Raw genomic sequence first — 25,780 nt, 5'->3', positions numbered from 1 at the left:
TTAAGAATTGAAGTACTCAAATATTGAGAAACTCATAAATATTTAGAGATTACGAATAGCAACACCGCAAAATCGATGGCTCTGCAATCTTCATTTCGTCGTTTTTTGTCAATTGCAACGCTGCGCTTCTCTCCAGCGTTCAGTCTTGCCCAAATTCTCGACCCCATTTCACAGAAGTCTCTCTCTCCACTTCTCACAAGTCTGCTTCCATTCGCCCACTCGCCACCGCCAAAGGTAACTCTCAGCTCATGCCACCCGTTTCACGAAAATTGTCTCTTTGATTAAATAGAGTGAAAAAATTGAATCTTGTAATGCCCCAGTATGGACTTGGATAAAGAGGAAAAGACGAAAACATTAGTTGATAGCTTATCTTTGAATTATGTCGTTTCTTTGCTGAAAATGTTTGGTAGCCAGTCAAGGCAATAAAAATTGGAATCAATGTTTACATGAATATTTGATTGGTTGATAAAATTTGATTGGTAAATGAAGAAGTAGTTTTTCTTGATTATGAAGCCTCTGTTTTTTAATTTTGTAAAAAAAAAATTATGAAAGAGAACACATTAGTACTGAACAAAGATGAGAGGTTGGGGGATGGAGAAGTGAGCTGTGCAGAGCCAGTTCCGAGTTCGAGCACAATTGCTGCGATTGTGACTTCGTTGGGTGGGCCACCTGGTGCGGTGGGGATAGTCAGGTTGTCTGGTCCTTCAGCAGTCTCTATAGCTGGGGAAGTTTTTAGACCAATGTCAAGAAAGAGGAGGAAGGGTGTTCGTTGGTGGCCTAATAGCCATGTTGTTGAGTACGGTGAGGTTTTGGATTCTCATGGCAACGTCATTGATGAGGTACACCTCGTGTTTTGGTATCTGTATACTGAGGGCGTGTGTGGGCGTGGATTAGTCCTACTTTTGTAATGATATGAGTGTGCTTTATTTTTTCCAACTAGGTTCTGGTAGTTCCCATGTTGGCCCCAAAATCTTACACTCGTGAGGATGTGATTGAGCTTCAGTGCCATGGTAGTGAAGTGTGTCTGCGACGTGTGTTAAGGGCTTGCCTAGATGCTGGAGCGAGGCTTGCGGAACCAGGTCAAATTCTGTTTTCATTTTATCTTAATTTTTATCTCGACTAACTATGATCTGTCGCTATATCCTTGATAATTCACTGGTTTGGTTGCAATTGGACCAAGCCAGTTGTGTCACTTTCTTGATGTTATGACTGGAATTGATATTATTCCTTTGGTATCTCAGACGAATTCACTATACGGGCTTTTCTAAATGGCCGTCTCGATCTTTCTCAAGCTGAGAATGTGGGAAAACTTGTAACATCCAAGTCGATGGCTGCAGCAGATGCTGCATTAGCAGATTACAGGTAACGTTTCATATTTCATAGAATCCCTTTAGTTAATTTGGTTGAACTAATGATTTTGGATCGTCGTCCTTTAAGTAGAGGCTCGTCAATCGTCATGGTTGGCATCTGACACCTTTGAATTGTTAAAACTCTTAAATCTTGTCCCACATCGACTTGGTGATGATCCTGACTCCTCTATATAGGTATGGATATCCCTCCCCCTCTATATAGGTATGGATGATCCTGACTCCTCTATATAGGTATGGTATCAGAGTGGGCCCAAGTCGATGATGGATTTTATCTCTTTATCTCTTCTCTTGTCTACCCACGTGATGGTGGCATATTTCTAATATGAATTTTCATATCCTGTTACAGGGAGGCTTCTCTTTCATGGTCAAATCATTAAGAGCTCAATGCATTGAGTTACTTACGGAGATTGAAGCCCGTCTAGATTTTGATGACGAGATGCCACCCCTTGACATTAACTTAGTTACCGATAGGATACATAAGATGCTGCAAGAAGTAGATGGTGCTCTGGAAACTGCCAATTATGACAAGCTTCTGCAGTCGGGAGTTCAGGTATTATATTCCATATAATAACCCGGATAATTTTAATTTTCACACGAAGAAATTGCTCAATAATCATAACATGACATTGTTCACTGATCTTGTTCAGATTGCTATTGTTGGCCGACCTAATGTTGGAAAATCAAGCCTTCTTAATGCTTGGAGCAAGGTATGATTCAGAGGCTTATTTTTTTTAGCATTCAATCTTGTTCTTCTTTTCAGTGATAGAAATTGATGAAAACTGTGAATGCACTAGACTTTATCCCTTTATGGCCATTTCTCTACTATGCCTGATCATGTAACGGTACATAAATTTTAGCATGCAGAGTGATCGAGCAATTGTTACCAATATTGCAGAGTGAAAACAGTTGTGATGTTACCTATCTGCTTGATTTGTATAATTTTCTTTCACTCCTTTATGAGTCTAATATATTGAGTTAAGCAGTATATTCTTGAAGAGTTCATTGTGTTTCCCTGGTTAAGAATCCCTCATATTACGAAGATTTACATGCCTTTTATGTTCTGTGTTACTATTATTTAATATCGTTAGACACTCTGGTGTATTCATTTGTTCTGTACTCTGTTTATTTAAGGTGTTGAGAGATCCGAAGCAGTTGCTATGGGTGCCGATGTCATTGTTATGACAGTAAGTGCGGCTGAGGGGTGGACTTCCGAGGATGACAGACTTCTTGAGAGAATTCATAGCAATAAGGTATCGAGAACTCTCTTTCTCTCTCTCACTATTTGGTGTGTCGATGGTGTTTCTTGAATTAGTATTTTACATAGACTAACATTCTTTCACGCTGCACGTATGCTTAGTGTTTCCTTTCCCCTCGTAAATACAGATCGCAACTTCATCGACTTCTCCAGTGGTTCTTGTGGTCAATAAAATCGACTTTGCTTCATCTTGTGCGTGGGTAGACACACTCTCAAGATCTTTCAGAAAGTACGTCTTCACCTGTGCCGTGACTGGTAAAGGGATCTCCAACTTGGAATCTGCAGTCGTAGAGCTAGTTGGTCTGAACAAGATCCCTGCTGGGGGTCGGAAATGGACAGTAAATCAGGTCGGTTTTTATCAAAAGTTTCATCCTCGTTTGCAACACCATTGTACATTAGTTGGAATCGATTCTTGAAAAAATGGAAGATAAAGAACTACTAGTCCTTATTAAATGTTAAATTTTCTGGTCATTATCAGAGGCAATGTGAGCAGCTCGTTCGTGCAAGGGAGGCATTTGTGAGGCTGCAGGCGTCTATTGAGGAAGAGATCCCTCTCGATTTTTGGACAATTGATCTCAGAGAAGCAGCCATGGCTCTTGCACAGATAAGCGGAGAAGACATCTCAGAAGAAGTTTTGTCAAATATTTTCGGCAAATTCTGCATCGGTAAATAGTCGGGGTTCGTTGTTTTTTCAAAAGAAAATTGAGTATAAGAGACACATCTTTCATTACAAATGCATTTCTTAGTCAGATCAGTTTGTCATAGTCTGCATTACAAAAAACACAATAATTATTGTGATGCTATGCCAGAAAAGAATTCAAATAATGAACGAATTTCTATTATTTCATGGGCCGTGTTGCTTTGCCCTCATCCGGCTTCCCCAGCTCCCATCTCCCTGCTCGTCTCTGTGACATGACTGTCTCCTCAGCTCCGAGAGCTGGCCTTCCCACTTACCCCTCGTTTCTGACCTATCCGTTTTCTGAGATTCTTGATCCAGCAGGTTCGCATACGTCTTCTGCAGCTCAACAAACATGCGCGTGGATTCTTCCCTCACTGACGGATCACACACGTCGGGATGGTAACGGAGAGCCAGTTTCCGGTATGCTTTCTTCAATTGATCTGCATCCACCCTCGTATTTTTAAGAGCCGATATCTCTTGCATAAACTCTTTGCTAGTAATAGCCGTACAAGAAATAGGTCCAAATTTCCGCTGCCCTTGCACACCTTCCCGATAGGAGAACGTTAGATGACTGATAACGCTCGTCATAGTGAAGGGTGCCGACAGTGAAACAAAGTTGAGAATTTAGGTCGAACATCGATCTTTCTCGAGCAATCTTGGTCGAAGTACCATAGTTATATAGTGAAGTTTGGATTATGCTGGGATTTGGACACGGTTTTTACCATCTCTTGTTGAAGAAAATTACCTAGTTCTTTTCTCCATTTTCATCAATTTTTAAAGATATTTGACGATATATCCTAAAGCCTGGGGTTTGGAGGTTATTGTGATAGTTGAGCCTAACCTCGATTTCTCCAAAGGTGTATTTCTTATTTGATATTAAACAGCAATGGTTCCCTATTTACTCCCCGACTGTAGACTGTAGTGACTCAAACCCCCGACGCTACAGAAACATCTTCATGTATTATTATTCACACCTTTTTTTCGTAAAAAAAATGGATTTAAAGAAATCAAGTCTAGTAAAAGATTCTGAATATTATTTGTAACACTTGTACGAAAGATCACTTCCTCTATTTCTAGTATAAATTTCGGTACAATTATTTGATAACACAAGTAGATCACCTTGGACCGGACAGCTCGACCGCGTCTAAATTTGTTGTTGAGTCGATGGCCCAATCGTAAGTCAGGCGAGAAGCATGTTCGACCTCTTGCCTGTGAGCCTCGGCCTTCAGCCATTCGTCCCATTTATCGCCCAGCCCGTCGCCTTCTAGTATTCTCACCACTTCTGACATCTTAGGCCGGTCCACCGATGAGCTTTGCGTGCAAAGGACAGAGACCTTGATCAGCAGCTCGACTTCTGATTCAATGTAATTGCTCTGCATATTGGGATCGACCATCATTTTGAACTTCTTCTCTTTTAGAAGTCCCTTGACCTGAATGATGAGTTCGTTACTTAGTGGTCGTAAATGAAGAGTCATTTTGCTTATGAAAATGCAACATTTCTATGTATCCATTGTAACTCGTAAATGAAAAAAAGATTACTTACCCAATCTAGCAACAAAACATCATCGTCCTTGGCAAAGCGAGCCAGATCGAAAGCTTTCTGTCCGGTTATCAGCTCAAGAAGCATAATCCCGTATCCGTAAACATCAGTTTTCTCAGATGATTTCCCGGTGGATATGTACTCTGGAGCGATGTGTCCCAAGGTACCACAAACAGAAGTTATCACGTGGGTATCCTTATAATTCATAAGTCTAGCCATACCAAAATCTCCGACAACAGCCTCGAAATCCTTGTCTAGCAAGATGTTCGCAGCCTTGACGTCGCGATGAATGATCTTTTGCTCGCAGTTTTCATGCAAATACGACAGGCCTCGGGCGGAACCGAGAGCAATGTGCTTCCTAGTCTGCCAATCGAGATGCGGCCTCGGTGGCTCATTATCTTGACGTTCTGCAACGGACAAACATGGATGAGTTCAGGTTCTTAAAATCGAAGGAATACCAATCGACAAAAAATTGCAGGTAGAAAGAACCTGTTCGTAAACATGATGCAACGCTCCCATTTTCCATATACGGATAAACGAGCAATCGTTCTGTCGGACTCATACACAAGCCATAAAGCCTAAGAAGATTCCGGTGCACTGCCAAACTTATCATCTTGACCTCCGACTGAAACTGGAGCTCTCCGCCGGAAGTCCTCGCATCATTGAGTCTTTTAACAGCAACGAGCGAGCCATCGAGAAGACTTCCTTTATACACCTTTGCGAAGCCGCCTGTCCCCAAAAGATTTTCCTTGCTGAAATTGTCAGTTGCGGCTTGCAGCTCTCGAAGAGAGAATCTCTTGAGCTGTCCGAGATGTACTTCGGGATCCTCATCCGCTGCAACGCAATCATATAAGTGTTAGGATCATCGACTGCAACATTAGTTTGATATTGTCCGTTTTGGGTCAAGCCCGCACGGATTTGTTTTTAGGTCACTCCCAAAAGGCCTCAAACTAATTGGGGTTGGACCGTAATTATATACACCTTCCAACTTCCGTTTGTAACCCAACAATAAGTGCGCGCGGAACAACAAGATTATTCCATATTCACAGAGTTTACATTTCGAATCAAACCACAGACACACCTAGTACATCGAAGTAATATTCTTCTGGTTTTCTGCTCCGACACCGCCATGCAATGGCGATTGCCGGTGCAGCTAATAGCAGAGCAGCGGCAGCCGCAACTCCGCCAGCAATGGCTCCCGTCATACTATTTCCTCCTGCATTTACATAACGTAAGTAGATTATACAAAGCAACTCAATCTTACGTGGCCTATCTACTACTCCCTTCTTCACAAAAAAAGTAGTTTCATTTTGTTATTTTAGAAACGTTTTCACCACACATTACACTACTGCACTAATGATGTAGGTCCCACTATATACTGACAATACTTAAACTACTTTTTCTTTTAACTTTCTCCTACTTTTTTTAATTTCGTATTAAAACATATGTAAAAAAGATGCATTGTTAAACCAGGAATACCTCGGGATGGCGGAATAATCGGAGGGGGCGGAGAAAACGGAGGCGATCCCGGGCATGGCTGTCCAATGACAGGGCCACACAGGTTCAAGTTATTTTCGAAACTGCAAACGCACAAAGGTAAAATGTTGACTCTCACTTATATGGTATTTTCGAAACTGCAAACACACATCTATGTGCGATCGGAATACCTAATTGGCGTGAACAATGAAAACGAGCCATTATCCGGAACCACACCCGAAAGCTGGTTGTTTGATAAATCCCTGCATGAACTCGCAATGATAAAAACAGAAAACAAGTATTTTAGACGAACTCGGGACACTCACAACACTTGCAGAGACGAGAGGTTGGTCAATGACATAGGGATGGGGCCCGTGAAGTTGTTTTTGTTTAGCCGGCTGTCCTTACAACGAACATATCAGCAAACGGTAAGATTCGTAGGATGTTTTTTAATAGAAACCGAAATCTTTTTCCTCGACTAGACTTACAGGAAACGCAGCTTGGAAAGCTGCCCCAACGTTTCAGGAATGGGACCGGTAAAACTGTTCATGTACAGGTCCAGACTCTCCAAATTAGTTAGGTCTCCGAGTTCATCTGGAACTGCCCCGCTGATGTTGTTGTTGTACAACGCTCTGTAAAAATATGATCAAGAATCTTTACACTAACACTCAAGATTATGCAATGGTTGGAAATAAGATACGAAAACGAGCCGAAGCAAACACCAAACAAGGCTCACAGGTACTTCAAATTCTTCAATACGCCGAGCCCTGGGACTAATTCACCAGACAAAGCAGAGTTCCCTAGATCACTGAAGGCAGAGGCGAACGAAGCAAGATTAGACCAACGAGACGAGGGGCAGTACGTAGGAACAGTTTCTTACAGTCTGTTCACGATGAAGTCATCGTTGCAGGTGACGTGGAACCAAGTGCACGGGTTGACATGGGTCGAGTCCCAGGTTCTGAGCTCGTTGTTCGGATCTTGTAAGTTTGTCTTAAGGCTTTGCAAGGCGTCACCTATGCAGACAAAACATGAAGTAGAAACAAGATATAACAGACAACCCAAAAGAAAACACCAAATAAAGAAGAAAGAAAACAGACTTTCCATATTAGCAGAAACATGCACCACCAACAAGAACAACCAAACCACACTCCATCTCTCCATCAACTTCTTCATCATCACCACCACATATACATACAAGAAACTGTATCTATAGCTGAAACACAGAAGCCATTATCCCTCAATCAGTCCAAAGCTTTGATTTTTTTTAGTCTTATACTTTTTCAACACTTTTGATAGAGCTTCTCCATATTGGAGTTATATTAGTGTCATATGATATCATTGCCTTCATCAATTTTAACTTCCTTTATTACAAGCAAATCATTTTCAATTGCATACTCCAATCGTATGAAAAAGTAAAAGGAGGAAGCAGGAAAGATATGGATAAAAAGACACGAGAAAAAGAAAAACAGTGGGAAAAAGGGAAAATTGATTAGAGGTTAGCTAGAATTCAGGAAGCTTATGTGCAGTTTGGTTTTCATATTTACTCTTTTCTTGTTATATATGTCAAGATTAAATTGCATGTAACGATTATTCATTTCACTTTAATATGTTCAACTAATTTAATCATGGATATAGTCTAATTTAACTTATTTCAAATCAGATTTAAATATTATCTTGTTCGACGAATTGAACGTTAAGTTTAATGGAGCCAGGTAGTACCATTTTATCTTCTATATTAATTCCAGCTCTTTCCCATTCACTTTGTGAACTTCTTTTTATTTGTTTTTCAAGTATTCTCCTTTACGACTTCAATTATAACGTGGGACAATTCTTTGGATACTTTAATAATAAAGCTTTTTTCCCCTTCACTTTGTGACTCTTTTTTTTATTAATTTTTGGAAAATTTTATGACTGAAATCGTTACGTGGGACAACTCTTTTGATACTTTATGAATAAAGCTTTAAGAAATATTTTAGTTAAATTAGTGGAACGATAAATGAAAATGTGATGGGGCAACGCACAATAGAGCAAGTAGATAGGGTAGGGTAATACAGTGCAAAATTATTTATAATATACAACGTTGATGAAAAAACAAGATCACATGATTCACATATAATGATTTATATATAACACTATACACATTTACTTTTCCTAATAAATTATACATTAAGTACATACTTTTCACCCCTTTCTTCATAACCACTTTGTTCATAAACTCATATTCAAAATTAAAGATGCCAGATTTCTGAACCAAACAGGGAAATTGATTATTCCAAACCATCACATACTGATACTATGTTTATGTTTCAGACAAATTAGGAAATCTATAAGAGTCTTAAAATTTTATTTATTTTAATTAGGGCTAATAGTCATAAAATACACAAACTATAACCCAATTCATCTTTACCACCAGATTTGAATGTGGTGAGAAATGCATGAAGTTCTTAGTATGTAGGAGTGCAATTTAATTCATCACACACCACTGCCTAAATTCTAGTGGCAAAATATAAATGTCTCACTTAGACTTGGGCTCATGTTACTTGAATGACTTCCTTATTACATTCGTTTTAAGAAAATGATACTCTAATAAATAGTTAAACAGTAGAAATAGTAACGTAAGAAAGATAAGAGTCTATATTATTATCTCTCTTACATTAATATCTCTCCCCTTTAACTATTTTTTATTTTAAAAAATGACTGTGAAAAACAAATGGCCCAAGTAACGTGGGACGGGGAGTATGAGAGATATCAGCCTAAAAAGTAAAATTAATGAATAAAAACATTTTTTTCATGCAACCCATTAACTTGTCACCATCTTTCAGTTTTTTTCTTTAAATTAGGGCGTCCATTACAAAAGTAGTATACTATGCAAACCATTTCACAAAAAATAAAATTATGAAGGGCTCTTAGCTTGGACCGGACAAGTCGACCGCGTGTAAATATTCGGTCGAGTAGGCGATCCAATCAGAAGTCGGGTGAGGACCGAGTTTGACCTATTGCCTATGCAGGGGCGGAGCCAGAACATTGTACAAGAGGGGGCAAAAATATATATATATATACAAATAAATGAATAAACATAAAACAAAAAGATACTAAAATATATTAAGCATGCTCTATTGTGGGCACTATCTGGACCTCCAACGTGCTCTATTGTGGGCACTATCTGGACCTCCAACGTGCTCGTTGAATTTTTCTTTTTTCTTCCAATTAGTATATCCATCTGATACAAACACTTCACCACTTGATTGTGCTCTAGAATTTGGCCTATAAAGATAGCAACACAAGCAAAATGCAGCATCTTTTGAAACACTATATTCCAACCAATTTCCATGTTCCTCAAACCATTTTGGAACAAAGCGTCGATATATGTTGCCAATTTTTTTCTGAGGAAAATCGTGTCCCTTCGGTTGACACGGGCCTTGTTGCAGATAATGTCTTCTAATTCTATCACGGTCATTAGGATGATAACTGAAAATATTCTTTCTAAGCCCGGGATCAGAAGGAAGGCCTTCCAAATTGATTTCCACATGTCTTCTTTTAGAGTGATCATCACTTGCTCCTTCTCCAATTGATGGTATTCCTTCTACTATTAAATTCTTTCTTTTGAGAAATTTCTCCATCTGTTATTTGAAAATCAAATTTTAAAATTGATTTAGTCATAGGTTTAATCAAATGATGAATATTACTAATAACTAACTCTCTAATAGAGAACATGAAAAGTTAAAGAATTTAGGATTGTATTTGTACACTGTACAGTATACACAAATATGATAAAGTATGATAAATTAGAGACAGTAATTCAATAAGATTTACAGCATAACCACACATAAATTTATCCGCATAAACAACATTCCTACAATGATCACTCAGATTTGTTACCACAAATAATTTACACAGACTCGGATTAGATCAACAGGAAATCTCAATCTCTAAATTTCACAAAATTATAAGGAGGATGAAAAAAAAAATTCAACCAGCACTATTATTGCAGATCAACTGATCAATGATTAAACTAAGAGATGACATTTTATTATATTAAATATATATACCTCCTCGCCTCTCGGCTTCTTCTCCAGCAGCTGAGCAGCTTCTCCTCCACTCCCACAATCCAGCAGCGGCGGACGACGGGCCAATCTCTATTTGGATTTAGATTGAATGAATTTCGTTTCCTCCGAGAGCCAAGTCACAACCTGCAAGAACTTTGTATAGGATTGTGATATTTTCTTTTGTATACCTTTCTTCTCATTTTTCTCTGCAAGTTCAACTGTTCAAGAGCAGATAGAGAGACACGTTTGCTTCTTCAACACTCAAAATGACTTTTTATCTTCCATCTAAGAGTGTCCACAATGGGGGAGCCGCGGCCCGTGGCCTTCACGCGGCCCCCCATTGCAGAGAGCCGAGAGCCGGGGCCCTGAGGCGAGAGATGAGGCTGAGCCGCGGCTGAGCCGTGTGAGCCGCGGCCCTCCACTGCAGCGGGCCGCGAAACGCGGCTGGGCCGCCGAAATTTTTTTTTTTTTTTTTTTCGAAAATTATTTTATAAAAATACACTCCCTCCCATTTCCATTTTTCCACATCTTTGTACACTTCCATTTCCTTCATTTTCACTTTCAAACACAACAAAAAATGCAAGGTGGAGATGGTAATTCCCCGGGGTATGGAGACTCGGGATACGGCAACTTCCCCAATCAGACGTGGAGTCCGCAATCGCCCCAATTCCGGGTCCAGCCATCCCAGCAGAGGAACTTGGTTCGCCAACCATCGGGGTTCGGTGACTACCGACCGAATATGGACGCGATCAACAACCCGTCCCAGCACTTCCAATCCTCTCAATTCCAATCCTCCCAATTCCAATACTCTCAGTCTCCTCTGTCTGAATCTGATAGATTCACATGGGAACAATTGATGGGTACACCGGAGACCCCGACATCCGGTAGTGTGGAGATGGAGGCCCCCACCGGGGGTCGCCGAACCGGCGGTGGTGGGGGGCGAGGCAGTCACGACGAATCCGGTCATCGGCACGGATCAGACCGACATTTGCTTCTGGAGGCGCGTCCTGACGGTGTACAACAGCTTCAAACCAGAAGGCAGTGCCTCCCGTGATGAAGGCCAAATCCAGAAGAAGTTCGGCCGGATCAGTAGAGCTGTGAAGAGGTTCAGGAACATTTACGAGAGACAGCTCCAGAATGCCGAAAGCGGCCGCAGCGAAGCCGACGTACGGGCGTTATCGTATCAGTTGTTTAATACTGAAAACTGGCCCAAGTTCACCTACTGGAATGAATACATGCTTCTCCGAGACTCCCCTCAATTCAAGGCGATTTGCGACGATGAGACCGGTCATACTGGGAAGCGGACAAAAACCGGGGCCGACGGCACCTACAGCAGTGGTACCGACTCACGTGCATTCGACCTGAATGACGATGTGAGAGATGAGCCCCCCTCGACAATGTCGAGGCGCCAGCGCCCGCAAGGCCAACAATCCGCCATCCGGGAAGCTAGATCCGCTTCCCAAGTCTCTCGGGCGAGCGCGACGACAGCGCACCCTTCAACACCGACCGCGGCGTTGACTCAAACACTGGAGGTGCAGATGATGAAGCAACTCCAGGATAACTTGTGCTTGTACGATAAGTCGACGGACCCCATCACCAAGATGATGTACTACGACCTCATTCTTAGGTTGAGGTCGAAGTTGGGCTTCCCCGCTGGGTCGGCGACGGGCGAAGCAAGCGGCAGTGGGGCCGGTGTCGGCGGCGGTGGCGGTGAAGGAGGTGAAGAAGATGTGCCGGATTCCGATGACGCAACCGAGTAGGTAGCGGTGGCGTTTTTTTAATCTTTTTATGTTGTGTTTTTTAAAAATTTTCGTTGTAGAATTTTCCCCTATCAAAAATACGACGAAAATTTATCTATAATTCGTAACTTTATTAAATCATGTTTGATCCACAAATTATTAGTCTACAAAAAAATTAATATAGTTAAATTAAAAAATAGCATTAACCAAAAAGAAAATAAATTAAATTTTTTTTAGAGGGCCACATTTGGTGGCCCTTGTTATTTTTTACATTTGGTGGCCCTTGTTAGTTAATATTGATTTTTACCATTGTGAAGGCCACAAGAGAGCCACGAATGGTGGCCGGGCCACATTTGGTGGCCTTTGAAGGCCACCATTGTGGACACTCTAAAAAACAACCAAGTTTTATTAAATATTATTTAAAATACATGTTTGACTTCCGTTTTTTTTTCAAGGTGGGGCAATAAAGATTTTTCTGTTAACATACTAAGGGGGCAAAGCTTTACATAATACACATTTTATAATAATATTATACCTATACCTATGTATAAATGAAATGGTGAGGTGGGGCAATTGCCCCTGGTCTATATGCAATAGATCCGCCCCTGCCGTTAACACTAAAATTTCAGAATAGAAGCAATATTTTTTTTTCCTCGACTAGACTTACTACAGGCGCCGTAGTTTGGAAAGTCTCCCCAACGTTTCAGGAATGGGACCGGTGAAGTTCTATTCATGTACAGGCCTAGGCTCTCCAAGTTACTCAGATTTCCGAGATCATCGGGAACTGTCCAGCTGATGTTGTTGTTGTACAACTCTCTGTAAAAATATGATCAGGAATCTCTACACTAACACACCAGATTATGCATTGATTGGAAATAAGATACGAAACCGAGCGGAAGCAAACGCAAAACAAAGGGCATGTCAGCTACTTCAAATTCTTCAATAGGCCGAGCTGTGGGACTAACTGACCAGATAAAGCCAAATTCCCTAGATCACTTCAGGCAGAGTCGAACGCAGCAAGATTAGACCAACGCTCAGACAAGCACGAGACGAAGGGTAGTAGGAAGAACAGATTCTCAGAGTCTTTCCACAATGAAATCGTTGTTGCAGATGACGTGAAACCAAGTGCACGGGTTGGCATGGCTCGAGTCCCAGGGTTTGAGCTCGTTGTTCGGATCTTGTAAGTTTGTCCTAAGGCTATGCAAGACATCACCTGTTCAGACAAACATGAAATAGAAACAAGATATAGAAGGCAAAATCCAAAACAAAACACACAATATATTAGGTAAATAAGAAGATGAAAGAATACAAACTTTCAATATTAGCAGAAATATGCACCACCAAGATCAACCAAACCACACTCCATCTCACCATCAACTTCTTCATCATCACCACATATACATACAAGAAACTGTATCTATAGCTAAAACCCACAGCACCTCAGATTCAAATGATTTGGCAATGCAATTCCATTAAATAATCAGGCAGTAATTAGCTAACTTTTTTTATCAATGTTTTATTAGATTAATTAAGTGATTAATATTTTATTTATTTTACAGTTCATTCACCGAAAATACTTATATTTACATTTGATTAAAATAAATATAATACAATAAAAGCAGTGATAATATAAAAATGGTGCTGTAACGATATACTAATAAGCTAAATCAATCCTAACTACATTAACAATGATACTTAAAAATGCTTTAATTTCGCTTTGTTGCATCGATCTTAGTCAGAGTTACATAGTTAGAATTCAGGAAGCTTATGTTCAGTTTGGCTTTCATATTTATTCTTTTCTTTTGTTTGTTTACATTTTATCGCTCTATATATAAAAATGTATCTCAACCCGTTTGCATATATTAAGATTAAAATTTATCTCACGACTATCCTTTTCACTTTTACATGTTCAACTAATTTAATTTAATTCATATCAGTTCTTATCATGATCATATCTCCCGAATCAAATGATAACTTTAATTTTCCACCTAACTTTATGCCCTTCTTTTTGTTTATTTAGAAGTATTCTCTTTATGACTTAAATTGTTACGTGGCACAATTCTTTGGATACTTTAAGTAATGCTTTTACCCTTCACATTGTGACCTTTTTATTTGTTTCTGTAATATATTATGACTTAAATCGTTACGTGGGATAATTCTATTGAAAGATTTATGAATTAAAGATTTAAGAAATATTTATATAGAAATATAATTAAATGCAACTCTAAATATTGTATAGAATTCAAATTTTCTAGTTATATATATGAGTAGAAAGACAAATGCAGATGTGATGAGCCGAAGTGCAACGCACAATAAAGTAGGTAGGGTAATTAATACGATGCAAATTCTTTATACGAATATATAAAGGACAAATAACGTTGATGAAAATCAAGATCACATGAGTCACATATGATAATTTATAATATAATAAGACCATACACCTTTACTTTCCTATTAAATACTGTGGAGTACATACTTTAACCCCTTTCGGAAAACCTACTTTGTTAATAATCGGAAAAACTAGTGGGAAGGATTTGTAAATTAATCTCAGAATTTGACTCAGTAGTGGTGCGCCATGTGCATTGTGAGGAGAATTTTGCGGCGGACTTCTTATTACACATGCCTACAGCTTTGCTCGGAGGGTGCATGCTTTGGATCAACCACCACCAGATCTTAATATTTAGCTTGATAGATTAAGCATTTCATATTGTTGTTAGTTTATTTTCAACTCAGACCTAGCCTGCTTCTTTTACCAAAAAAATAGGGAAATTAATTATCCAAGCCATGATCACAATTCACATAATATGTTCCAAAAAATAAGGTATAATTTTGAAGGGAACATTTCTTACACGTAACTAGAGTTGAATTGTAATTAAAACTTTATGGAATTTAATTGAAAGAAATTATAATTTAATTCCAATCCTACGTTTCGGTAAAATAGAGCAATTGGCATGAAATTGAATTTAGGGGTAATTTTCATAAAATTTGAACATTTTTTAAATCTTTGGACAGCTTGTTCTTGCAAATCCTGGGCCAACTGTGATGGATAAATTACATGCATCCGATGTGGCAGATTTGTTTGGTGAAGATAGGATTTTTCTGACAGTGGCTGATGCAGTTCAGACATGTTCATCCAAGTTTAGTGACGAAGTCTAGTGGGAGTGAAAATTTGTGAGACTATTCTTGGGTGTAACTAGGGTGGAAGAAGTGAAAATTTCGGTTAACCGAAAATTCTGATTTACGAATTTGAATTTTGGTTTATCCAACTTAAAATTCTGATTAACCCAAAACGAATAGAAAACCAAAAGCATATCAAGAAGTTAAATTAATTTACGAATTAGAGTTTTGGTTGTTTTTTTAATTGAAAATTCCTATTAATCGAAAACGAATAGGAAACCAAAAGTATATCAAGAAACGAAATTAAGATTTACGAGGTCAAGATGTTTGACTTTTTTCTACTAAAAATTCTAGTATGAATGAATGATTTGTAGTATGAAAAGTGGGCAGATTTGATAAATTTAAGTCAAGGATAATTCTTTTGTAACAATACATAATAACACACTAAAATATTTAATTGTGTAAATTACCGAGCTAAAAAAAATAATTTTACTTTGGAGTTAAAAAACTTATTGTGTGCTTTTTAAAAAAAATTAAAATTGATATGTATTTCTATTTAAGAATTGTAATACTCAAATATTGAGAAACTCATAAATATTAGAGATTGCGAATAGCAACGCCGCAGAATCGATGGCTGGGCAATCTTCATTTCGTTGTGTTTTTTTGTCAATTGCAACGCTGCGCCTGCGCTTCTCTCGGAAAATTTCTTTTTTTGTTAATGGGTGTTAATAGAATTCCAATTTAATGAAGAGCATTAGATATATTCCGGCTCAGTGAGTGACGCATAACAGTTGTGCGTCGTTATTAATGAAACGCACAACAGTTATGCGTCTTTAGGGAACGACGCACAAAGGTTATGCGTCTTTAAAGAATGACGCACAAAGGTTATGCGTCTTTAAATGACGCACAAAGGTTATGCGTCGTTAATGAATGACGCATAAGGGATATGCGTCGTTTAAGAATGACGCATAAGAGTTATACGTCTATAAATCGGGCTTAAGAGGGCAGAAAGCTCCCAATTCACAGACAGAAGCAGCGGAGCAGCGCGAAGAGGCGATTTTCTCGACGATTTTCGGCGATTGGAGACGTTTTCCGACAGATTTCAACCAACTCCAAACATATTTCGGTAATTGTCCTTCCATTTGGCTACATTAATTAATTATTGCTTAATTTGTGGAGCTTTTCCCTAATTTAGCAAAGTTAGGGTTTATAATGAAATTGAAGAATTTATGGTCGATTTTTGTTATTGTGTTGCTTATTTGTGTTGTTTTGTTGCGTATTTGTGTGTTTCACATGTATGTACGGTCAATTGTAGAAGTTAGTGGTTCAATTTGACATTGTATACACTAAGTGTAGAAAATAGATATATTCTTGTGCAAAAATGCAAACATTGTAGTTATCTAATGCTAGTATATATTGTGCAAAATTGTAACATTGAAGTTATATAATGCTAGTATCTGGGTGAATGTTTTGAAGTAGATGGCATCTGCAAGTTCCGAACAACAGTTATGTTATGGAACTGAGGATCCATCACTACTGTTTCATCAGAACGAACACATTTCAGCCTCCTTGTTGGCGAATGGCACAGCAAATGTGTTGAGAGTTCGTAGGACGGAGAGTAAGGTTTGGGCATTGCCAATACATGAAAATGTGATGTATTGGCTTGATGTATGGGGGTTCAGAGGCGTGGTGCAATGTGGAAGGCCGATGAGGATGGACAATGAGCTAATAACTGCCTTGATCGAGCGCTGGAGGCCTGAGACACACTGTTTCCACCTTCCAGTTGGTGAGGTTACTGTAACCTTACAGGATGTGCAAAGCCTGTGGGGTTTGAGAGCAGACGGGCGTGTTTTCACTGGCCGTGACTACCCTGTTGGATTTGAAGATTGGCCAAGCAAGTGTAGAGATTTATTGGGATGGATACCTGACGCAGAAACAGAAACGAAGCACGGTGGTTTGTTGATGACGTCTCTGATCCACCAAGCGACGATGTCGTTGGGTGATGGGCTGCCTGAGTATGCTTACATCCAAAGAGCACGTATACATGCTCTGATCTTGTTAGGGGGGCTTATTTTACCGGACACCACAGGGTGCAAGGTCCCCTTTATGTGGTTAAATGCCTTAGACGATCCGGAAGATGTGGCTAATATCAGTTGGGGTAGTGCTGCTTTAGCATACCTGTATCATTATTTGTGCGAGGCTTCTGTAGGCAGACAGAGAAGAGATGTGGGTGGACCTATGGTTCTCTTGCAGCTGTGGGCGTGGGAAAGAATGCCTACATTGAGGCCATCCTTCTTGATATCGCCTATGCACACGCCGTATACCCCGTGTGGAGCCAAGTAATGTTTTTGTTTAAATTAACTCACATAATTATGTATTTTGTTGATAACTTTTGACATTAATATTATGTATAGGTGGCACGGAGTTACTGAAATTGGAAATGCTCCCCGACATTCAGTAGCTCATTATCGTGATCAGTTATCACTGATTCGTCCTGGCCAGGTGAAATTTATTTGTGTTGTCTTAGTTAATGAATTTACTTACTATAGTATGAAATTAATCGTGGTTTTTATTTTATTTGTTTGTAGTTTGTGTGGACACCCTATGCAGACTGTATCCTCCTTGAGCACTGCATTGATTCGACTGCATAGTACTTGTGCGATACTTATTTGGTGTGCTGATCATTTGTCGAGGCACACGAGGCTGGATGCGTTTGCGACAATTTAACCGCTACCAGCGTATTCCTCAGTACTGTGATAGGATGCTACATAGCTCCGGCCATTTGAGTAAAAGTCACCGCCGTGGGAGGAAGGGCGCTGATTGGGCTAAGGTACATAAGTTCTTCATTGATGAATGGGACTTGCGCCACGACAGGTTCCAAGCAACTTTTGACCATGCAACGGCGACAATGGATGGTCGCATTAATCCGGGCTATATGGCGTGGTACAATAGGATCACCGTGTCGTACCTAGTTCAACCTGGGACACAGTCAACTGAAGGGATGAACGAGGCAGCCCCTTCTAATTTATTGGCGGTATGTGATGTTTTTGTATATAAAAATGTGTTTAGTTTAAAGTTTGTATTGCTCACCGTGGTATGATGTCATTTGTATTTGTGTTATCTAGGTTGAGACCCTTCAGGGGATATGGCATTTGACCTCTGAACATGACACAGAACCTCGGTTACGACAAATTCGAGAAATGGATGCTTCGGCACTTCGTGCGATGAACCATGCTGATGCGATGGAGTATCCATCTTCTCAACGGCGAAATGTGGTCATGCCGCCACGCCCACCAACTTCTCTCCGTCATGGACAGCCGGGTGTCCGGACGGGTGGGCACGGGATTACACGACAGCATAGGTTGTCGCAGCAGCAGCAGCCGCAACCTGAGTATGCGGTACCAGAGCCCTTGAGTCCGGAGTACGATCCACCAGGATGGTCTCAGTTGAGTGGTGCAAGCCACGAGCCCTCGCAATGGGGAGCACGCGCGTCATGTGATTCATTCTTTGGCGGTGTGTCTGATTGGGATGCAGCTCAACCAGGACGTGATACGTACTTTCAGAATTATCAATTTATGGATCCTGTGAGGGAAGAAGAGGGTCAAGAAGAAGAGGGTCAGGAAGAAGAGGGCGGGGAAGAAGAGGGCGGGGAGGAACATGACGAAGTAATATTCCGACCACCGACCGCGGGATCCTCACGACCATCAACTTCCATATAATGGCCTTCACATTAGGGCCCTTGTGCTTCTTCAACACATTTGCCCTCACATGAAGCAAACAAAATTTGTAGTGTACCCTTGTCATGATTTCAGACTCCATTGCATTCAAGAGTCCTTTATGTCTATCTGATATAATGCACACCTCCCTCTCGTATTTCACGACATGAGTTCTGACATGATCCAAAAACCACGACCAACTGTCATTGGTTTCTTCATCCACCACAGCATATGCAATAGGCAAGCATGTCTTGTTAGCATCAAAACCACAAGCAACAAGCAACTTACCTTTAAATCTTCCTCGGAGGTGAGTCCCGTCCACTGTTAACACCGGTGCGGCCTTCTGGAACGCATGTATTGCAGGCCCAAATGCCCAGAAAACATAGTTGAACATCATTGTACGCCTCTGACTCAACAGATCGTTATGCTTCCACTCAACAATTGTGCCCATATTCTGTGACTGGAGTTCAAACATGTAGCTTGGCAACTGCCTAAATGATTCCTCCCATCCACCGTATACAAACTCTATAGCCTTTCTCTTTGCATACCACGCCTTCTTATAACTGATTAACACACCAAATCTGTCTTGAACATCAACTATTATTGAGAAGACCTTGAAATCGGCACATTGTCGCACATGATGTCGAATCAACAGAGCTATCATTGGGGATGAAAAGTTAGCATGATCTCTATTAGCACGATGGCCTATACAAGTATGTCGATCCTTCCACTTCCTAACATCCCACATATCGTCATGCGACCTTTGTGTAACTGAAACCTCCCACTTACATTCCCTCGCCTTTTCAGCGTCGGTGGTGCTGATGATGCCTGCCCCTGTTACTGTCGTTCCTGCTGGAAATTTGCATACAGCATGCCACCTTCTTAATTTGCTCTCGACAACCTTAAACTGTTTTTCATTCCACAAACTCCACATAGTTATAGCAGTCTTCACGTGTAGCTTGGAATCAAATTTTGTTCCCAACACAATCCGATGCGGCTCATTCTCATTCCAATACAAAAGGCTGTGTTCATTGCCACCAACATCATCCGATACTCCAGACGGAAGACTTGGTAATTCATGAAAGAATCTAAACCCACTAGGATTGTATTTCGGAAGTGGTTGTTCACCTTGCATAACAGGTTTACATGGTACTATCTCATCATCAGAACGACCACCGACATCATCAGCACCATCACCATCACTGAGATCAGGGTCTGGCTCTATCTCAGATAGTGGCCTTGGCTCATCAAGATCATCTGCAACTTCTACCTCATCATTCAATCCAACACCAACATCAGCAACATCTACAACATCTACAACATCTATCTGCTTATTCATACTTCGATCAAAGCTCATTTGGTCCACCCTCGCAGATGATCCAATACCACAGTCAAAACTCATTTGTTCAAACCTCGCAGATGATCCAATACCATAATCAACAACTGGTGGGATTTCTGAACTCCTCACAGGTGAATACTCAACAAATAATTCAATACACCCACTTAAATTTTGAGCATTGTTGAACATAAACATCACACTTTCATCATTGCAAATCACAGAACATGTATAACCCATACCGGAAGCAAAGACTATACATTGTCTCCATAATAATTCAATTGTGTGTTGGTTCATATCTATTCTCATCGCATCACATATCATTGCTACCAATTCAGCATACGAAACACATGAATTTAATATGATGGAGCTCCTCGCACGAGGTGGTTCATAACCAATACTCATATGTGGTAGTTGAACTACTCTAACACCCCAATACAAACTCACAAATACTTGCATGATTTCTGCATCAAAAACATTTAAAACAACAACAACTATGGACATTTTTCCAACAAGCCCTAATTTAATAAATTGGGTAAAACTAACAAATGAAAGCAAAATAAACATGAATAATGAAGCATGTAGCTAAATTGATGAACAAATTACCGTATCTTATGTAGAAATCGTTTAAATCACCAGAAATCGTCGGAAATCGTCGGAACTCGAGAGAGAAATTGAAAGTGTAAGTCTGTGTTGTGCTACTGTCTTCGTGGTGTTAAAAACAGACTTAACGACGCACAACCATTATGCGTCATTAAGGAGTGACGCATAATGGTTATGCGTCTCTTAACGACGCATAATGGTTGTGCGTCTTACTTTAACGATGCATAACAGTAGTGCGTTTCATTAATAACGACGCACAACCGTTATGTGTCACTCCTCCATTCAGAATAAATCTAATCTCCTTCATTAAAATGGAATTCCATTACTCGGCTGGAACAAAAGAAGAAAGACCTCCGCTTCTCTCCAGCGTTTAGTCTTGCCCAAGTTCTCGACCCCATTTTACAGAAGTCTCTCTCTCCTCTTCTCCACTTCTCACAAGTCTGCTTCCATTCGCCCACTCGCCACCGCCAAAGGTAACCTCAGCTCACGCCACCCGTTTCACGAAAATTGTCTCTTTGATTAAGTAGAGTGAAAAAATTGAATCTTGTAATGCCCCAGTATGGACTTGGATAAAGAGGAAAATACGAAAACGTTAGTTGATAACTTATCTTTGAATTATGTCGTTTCTTTGCTGAAATGTTTGGTAGTCAGTCAAGGCAATAAAAATTGGAATCTATGTTTACATGAATATTTGATTGGTTGATAAAATTTGATTGGTAAATGAAGAAGTAGTTTTTCTTGATTATGAAGCCATTGTTTTTTAATTTTGTAAAAGAAAATTATGAAAGAGAACACATTAGTAGCGAACAAAGATGAGAGGTTAGGGGATGGAGAAGTGAGCTGTGCAGAGCCAGTTCCGAGTTCGAGCACAATTGCTGCGATTGTGACTTCGTTGGGTGGGCCACCTGGTGCGGTGGGGATAGTTAGGTTGTCTGGTCCTTCAGCAGTCTCTATAGCTGGGGAAGTTTTTAGACCAATGTGAAGAAAGAGGAGGAAGGGTGTTCGTTGGTGGCCTAATAGCCATGTTGTTGAGTACGGTGAGGTTTTGGATTCTCATGGCAACGTCATTGATGAGGTACACCTCGTGTTTTGGTATCTATATACTGAGGGCATGTGTGGGCGTGGATTAGTCCTACTTTTGTTATGATATGAGTGTGTTTTATTTTTTCCAACTAGGTTCTGGTAGTTCCCATGTTGGCCCCAAAATCTTACACTCGTGAGGATGTGATTGAGCTTCAGTGCCATGGTAGTGAAGTGTGTCTGCAACGTGTGTTAAGGGCTTGCCTAGATGCTGGAGCTAGGCTTGCGGAACCAGGTCAAATTCTGTTTTCATTCTATCTTAATTTTTATCTCGACTAACTATGATCTGTCGCTATATCCTTGATAATTCACTGGTTTGGTTGCAATTGGACCAAGCCAGTTGTGTCACTTTCTTGATGTTATGACTGGAGTTGATATTATTCCTTTGGTATCTCAGGCGAATCCACTCTACGGGATTTTCTAAATGACCGTCTCGATCTTTCTCAAGCTGAGAATGTGGGAAAACTTGTAACATCCAAGTCGATGGCTGCAGCAGATGCTGCATTAGCAGATTACATGTAACGTTTCATATTTCATAGAATCTCTTTAGTTAATTTGGTTGAACTAATGATTTTGGATCGTCGTCCTTTAAGTAGAGGCTCGTCAATAGTCATGGTTGACATCTGACACCTTTGAATTGTTAAAACTCTTAAATCTTGTCCCACATCGACTTGGTGATGATCCTAGCTCCTCTATATAAGCGTGGTTAACCCTCCCACATCTTCTCTTCTCTATCCACGTGATGGAAGTCCGATGTGTCATTCCGGCCTACACGTGAAGGGGCGTGTTAAAACTCTTAAATCTTGTCTCACATCGACTTGGTAATGATCCGATCCTAGCTCCTCTATATAAGTGTGGATAACCCTCCCACATCTTCTCTTGTCTACCCACGTGATGGAATTCCGATGTGTCACCCTCCCACATCTTCTCTATGTGTCACCCTCCCACATCTTCTCTTGTCTACCCACATGATGGAAGTCCGATGTGTCATTCCGGCCCACACGTGAGGGGGCATGTTAAAACTCTTAAATCTTGTCCCACATCGACTTGGTGATGACCCTAGCTCCTCTATATAAGTGGAAGTCCGATGTGTCATTCCGGCCCACACGTGAGGGGGCGTGTTAAAACTCTTAAATTTTATCCCACATCGACTTGGTGATGATCCTAGCTCCTCTATATAAGTGTATCCTAGCTCCTCTATATAAGTGGAAGTCCGATGTGTCATTCCGGCCACACGTGAGGAGGCGTGTTAAAACTTTTAAATCTTGTCCCACACCGACTTGGTATCCACCCTCCCCCATCGACTTGGTGATGATCCTAGCTCCTCTATATAAGTGTGGATTACCCTCCTCTATATAAGTGTGGATAACCCTCCCCCTTATAACCCCTTTTAAGGGGTAAGTGGCTCATTTCTAATATGAATTTGCATATCCTGTTACAGGGAGGTAAGTGGCTCATTTCTAATAAGAATTTTCATATCCTGTTACAGGGAGGCTTCTCTTTCATGGTCAAATCATTAAGAGCTCAATGCATTGAGTTACTTACGGAGATTGAAGCCCGTCTAGATTTCGATGACGAGATGACACCCCTTGACATTAACTTAGTTACCGATAGGATACATAAGATGCTGCAAGAAGTAGATGATGCTCTGGAAACTGCCAATTATGACAAGCTTCTGCAGTCGGGAGTTCAGGTATTACATGGAATATAATAACCCGGATAATTTTAATTTTCACACGAAGAAATTGCTCAATAATCATAACATGACATTGTTCACTGATCTTGTTCAGATTGCTATTGTTGGCCGACCTAATGTTGGAAAATCGAGCCTTCGTAATGCTTGGAGCAAGGTATGATTCAGAGGCTTATTTTTTTGACATTCAATCTTATTCTTCTTTTCAGTGATAGAAATTGATGAAAACTGTGAATGCACTAGACTTTATCCCTTTATGGTCGTTTCTCTACTATGCCTGATCATGTAACGGTACATAAATTTTAGCATGCAGAGTGATCGAGCAATTGTTACCAATATTGCAGAGTGAAAACAGTTGTGATGTTACCTATCAGCTTGATTTGTATAATTTTCTTTCACTCCTTTATGAGTCTAATATATTGAGTTAAGCAGTATATTCTTGAAGAGTTCATTGTGTTTCCCTGGTTAAGAATCCCTCATATTACGAAGATTTACATGCGTTTTATGTCCTTCTGTGTTACTATTATTTAATATCGTTAGACACTCTGGTGTATTCATTTGTTCTGTACTCTGTTTATTTAAGGTGTTGAGAGATCCGAAGCAGTTGCTATGGGTGCCGATGTCATTGTTATGACAGTAAGTGCGGCTGAGGGGTGGACTTCCGAGGATGACAGACTTCTTGAGAGAATTCATAGCAATAAGGTATCGAGAACTCTCTCTCTCTCTCTATTTGGTGTGTCGATAGTGTTTCTTGAATTAGTATTTTACATAGACTAACATTCTTTCACGCTGCACGTATGCTTATTGTTTCTTTTCCCCTCGTAAATACAGATCGCAACTTCATCGACTTCTCCAGTGGTTCTTGTGGTCAATAAAATCGACTGTGCTTCATCTTGTGCGTTGCGTAGACACTCTCTCAAGATCTTTCAGCAAGTACGTCTTCACCTGTGTCGTGACTGGTAAAGGGATCTCCGACTTGGAATCTGCAGTCGTAGAGCTAGTTGGTCTGAACAAGATCCCTGCTGGGGGTCGGAAATGGACAGTAAATCAGGTTGGTTTTTATCAACAGTTTCATCCTCGTTTGCAACACCATTGTACATTAGTTGGAATCGATTCTTGAAAAAATGGAAGATAAAGAACAACTACAGTCCTTATTAAATGTTAAATTTTGTGGTCATTATCAGAGGCAATGTGAGCAGCTCGTTCGTGCAAGGGAGGCATTTGTGAGGCTGCAGGCGTCTATTGAGGAAGAGATCCCTCTCGATTTTTGGACAATTGATCTCAGAGAAGCAGCCATGGCTCTTGCACAGATAAGCCGAGAAGACATCTCAGAAGAAGTTTTGTCAAATATTTTCGGCAAATTCTGCATCGGTAAATAGTCGAGGTTAATTGTTTTTTCAAAAGAAAATTGAGTATAAGAGACACATCTTTCATTACAAATGCACTTCTTAGTCAGATCAGTTTGTTGGGACACTCCCGACCAGCGCCAATCATGGGGAAGTGCGACCCATGAACAGCCCTACGGTGTGCCCCCTTATGAACAGCCGTCGCCAACACTGCGACAATATTCTTGTTGGGACCCATCAGGACAGCACACAACGGAAGTCGCTGATTCCCGACACGTCTTATATTCTGTTGAGGCAGCTGTTTCTGGAGGAAAACGAACCACTGGGCCTGGTATTAGGCCATATTTGACGTCGTATGGGGAGACGGGTGGTAATAAGGAAGTGGATCACAACAGACTGCCCATTACATGTTCGAAGGTTGATCACGCAGATGACAATGACAGTAGAGCAACAACAAAGGAGCCAGTAGATGAGGTGGGTAGAACTCTCTTATGTGGGAAGACTCTTGGAGCTGAGCCCAAAGCAATCGGGTCGTTGGATTTAAACCTTGCACCCGGGGACCAATTAAAAGAGTTGCCAGGCCTACCACGTGCGAGACTCAAGATAGAGGACGAGCCTTTCAATGAGGAGGAAAATTATGACCATTATGCCATCCCGCAGCAACCTCCGTTGCCTGCTGCTATCTCATGCTCAATGACAAGAATTGTGGTGAGAATTGGATTTGCCTTGGGAAGTGTATTGTTGAGAAAATTTTCCAAGGATTCACTTTATGTTGATAAAAGGA

At 40.4% G+C, this 25,780-nt stretch overlaps 3 protein-coding genes, 1 long non-coding RNA gene and 1 pseudogene across 5 annotated transcripts; 2 read left to right on the top strand and 3 right to left on the bottom strand.

Annotated features, from left to right (window-relative positions):
• Positions 1 to 50: 50 nt before the first annotated feature.
• On the top strand, positions 51 to 3,472 carry LOC121780042 (tRNA modification GTPase MnmE-like). The gene is made up of 10 exons (XM_042177568.1): positions 51 to 839; positions 941 to 1,079; positions 1,242 to 1,357; positions 1,711 to 1,920; positions 2,018 to 2,077; positions 2,165 to 2,212; positions 2,367 to 2,385; positions 2,502 to 2,620; positions 2,754 to 2,972; positions 3,104 to 3,472. Exons 1-10 carry the CDS (start codon positions 546 to 548, stop codon positions 3,296 to 3,298), a joined length of 1,419 nt encoding a protein of 472 aa, XP_042033502.1. The 5' UTR covers positions 51 to 545; the 3' UTR covers positions 3,299 to 3,472.
• LOC121780034 (chaperone protein dnaJ 20, chloroplastic-like) lies at positions 3,470 to 3,892 on the bottom strand. The gene has a single exon (XM_042177556.1). It carries the CDS (start codon positions 3,890 to 3,892, stop codon positions 3,470 to 3,472), a length of 423 nt encoding a protein of 140 aa, XP_042033490.1.
• Positions 3,893 to 4,318: 426 nt separating this feature from the next.
• LOC121792877 (somatic embryogenesis receptor kinase 2-like) lies at positions 4,319 to 7,854 on the bottom strand. 2 transcript variants are annotated; one of them, XM_042191003.1, is made up of 11 exons: positions 7,418 to 7,854; positions 7,201 to 7,333; positions 7,057 to 7,128; positions 6,809 to 6,952; positions 6,647 to 6,718; positions 6,512 to 6,583; positions 6,324 to 6,424; positions 5,926 to 6,060; positions 5,334 to 5,678; positions 4,848 to 5,251; positions 4,319 to 4,734 (listed from the first exon to the last, which is right to left on the bottom strand). In XM_042191003.1, exons 1-11 carry the CDS (start codon positions 7,494 to 7,496, stop codon positions 4,420 to 4,422), a joined length of 1,872 nt encoding a protein of 623 aa, XP_042046937.1. In that variant the 5' UTR covers positions 7,497 to 7,854; the 3' UTR covers positions 4,319 to 4,419. The 2 variants fall into 2 exon arrangements, with proteins under 2 accessions (XP_042046937.1, XP_042046936.1); XM_042191002.1 differs by having other exon boundaries at positions 7,201 to 7,854.
• A 5,092-nt stretch (positions 7,855 to 12,946) lies between these two features.
• On the bottom strand, positions 12,947 to 13,898 carry LOC121792878. The gene is made up of 2 exons (XR_006048955.1): positions 13,419 to 13,898; positions 12,947 to 13,318 (listed from the first exon to the last, which is right to left on the bottom strand). It is a non-coding gene; the product is annotated as an uncharacterized LOC121792878 (long non-coding RNA).
• Positions 13,899 to 17,898: 4,000 nt separating this feature from the next.
• Positions 17,899 to 25,029, top strand: LOC121780024 (annotated as a pseudogene).
• Positions 25,030 to 25,780: the final 751 nt, after the last annotated feature.

Source organism: Salvia splendens, chromosome 2 (assembly GCF_004379255.2).
Source record: "Salvia splendens isolate huo1 chromosome 2, SspV2, whole genome shotgun sequence".
NCBI classification, from domain to species: domain Eukaryota; kingdom Viridiplantae; phylum Streptophyta; class Magnoliopsida; order Lamiales; family Lamiaceae; genus Salvia; species Salvia splendens.
This window is presented reverse-complemented; position numbering and strand designations above follow the sequence as displayed.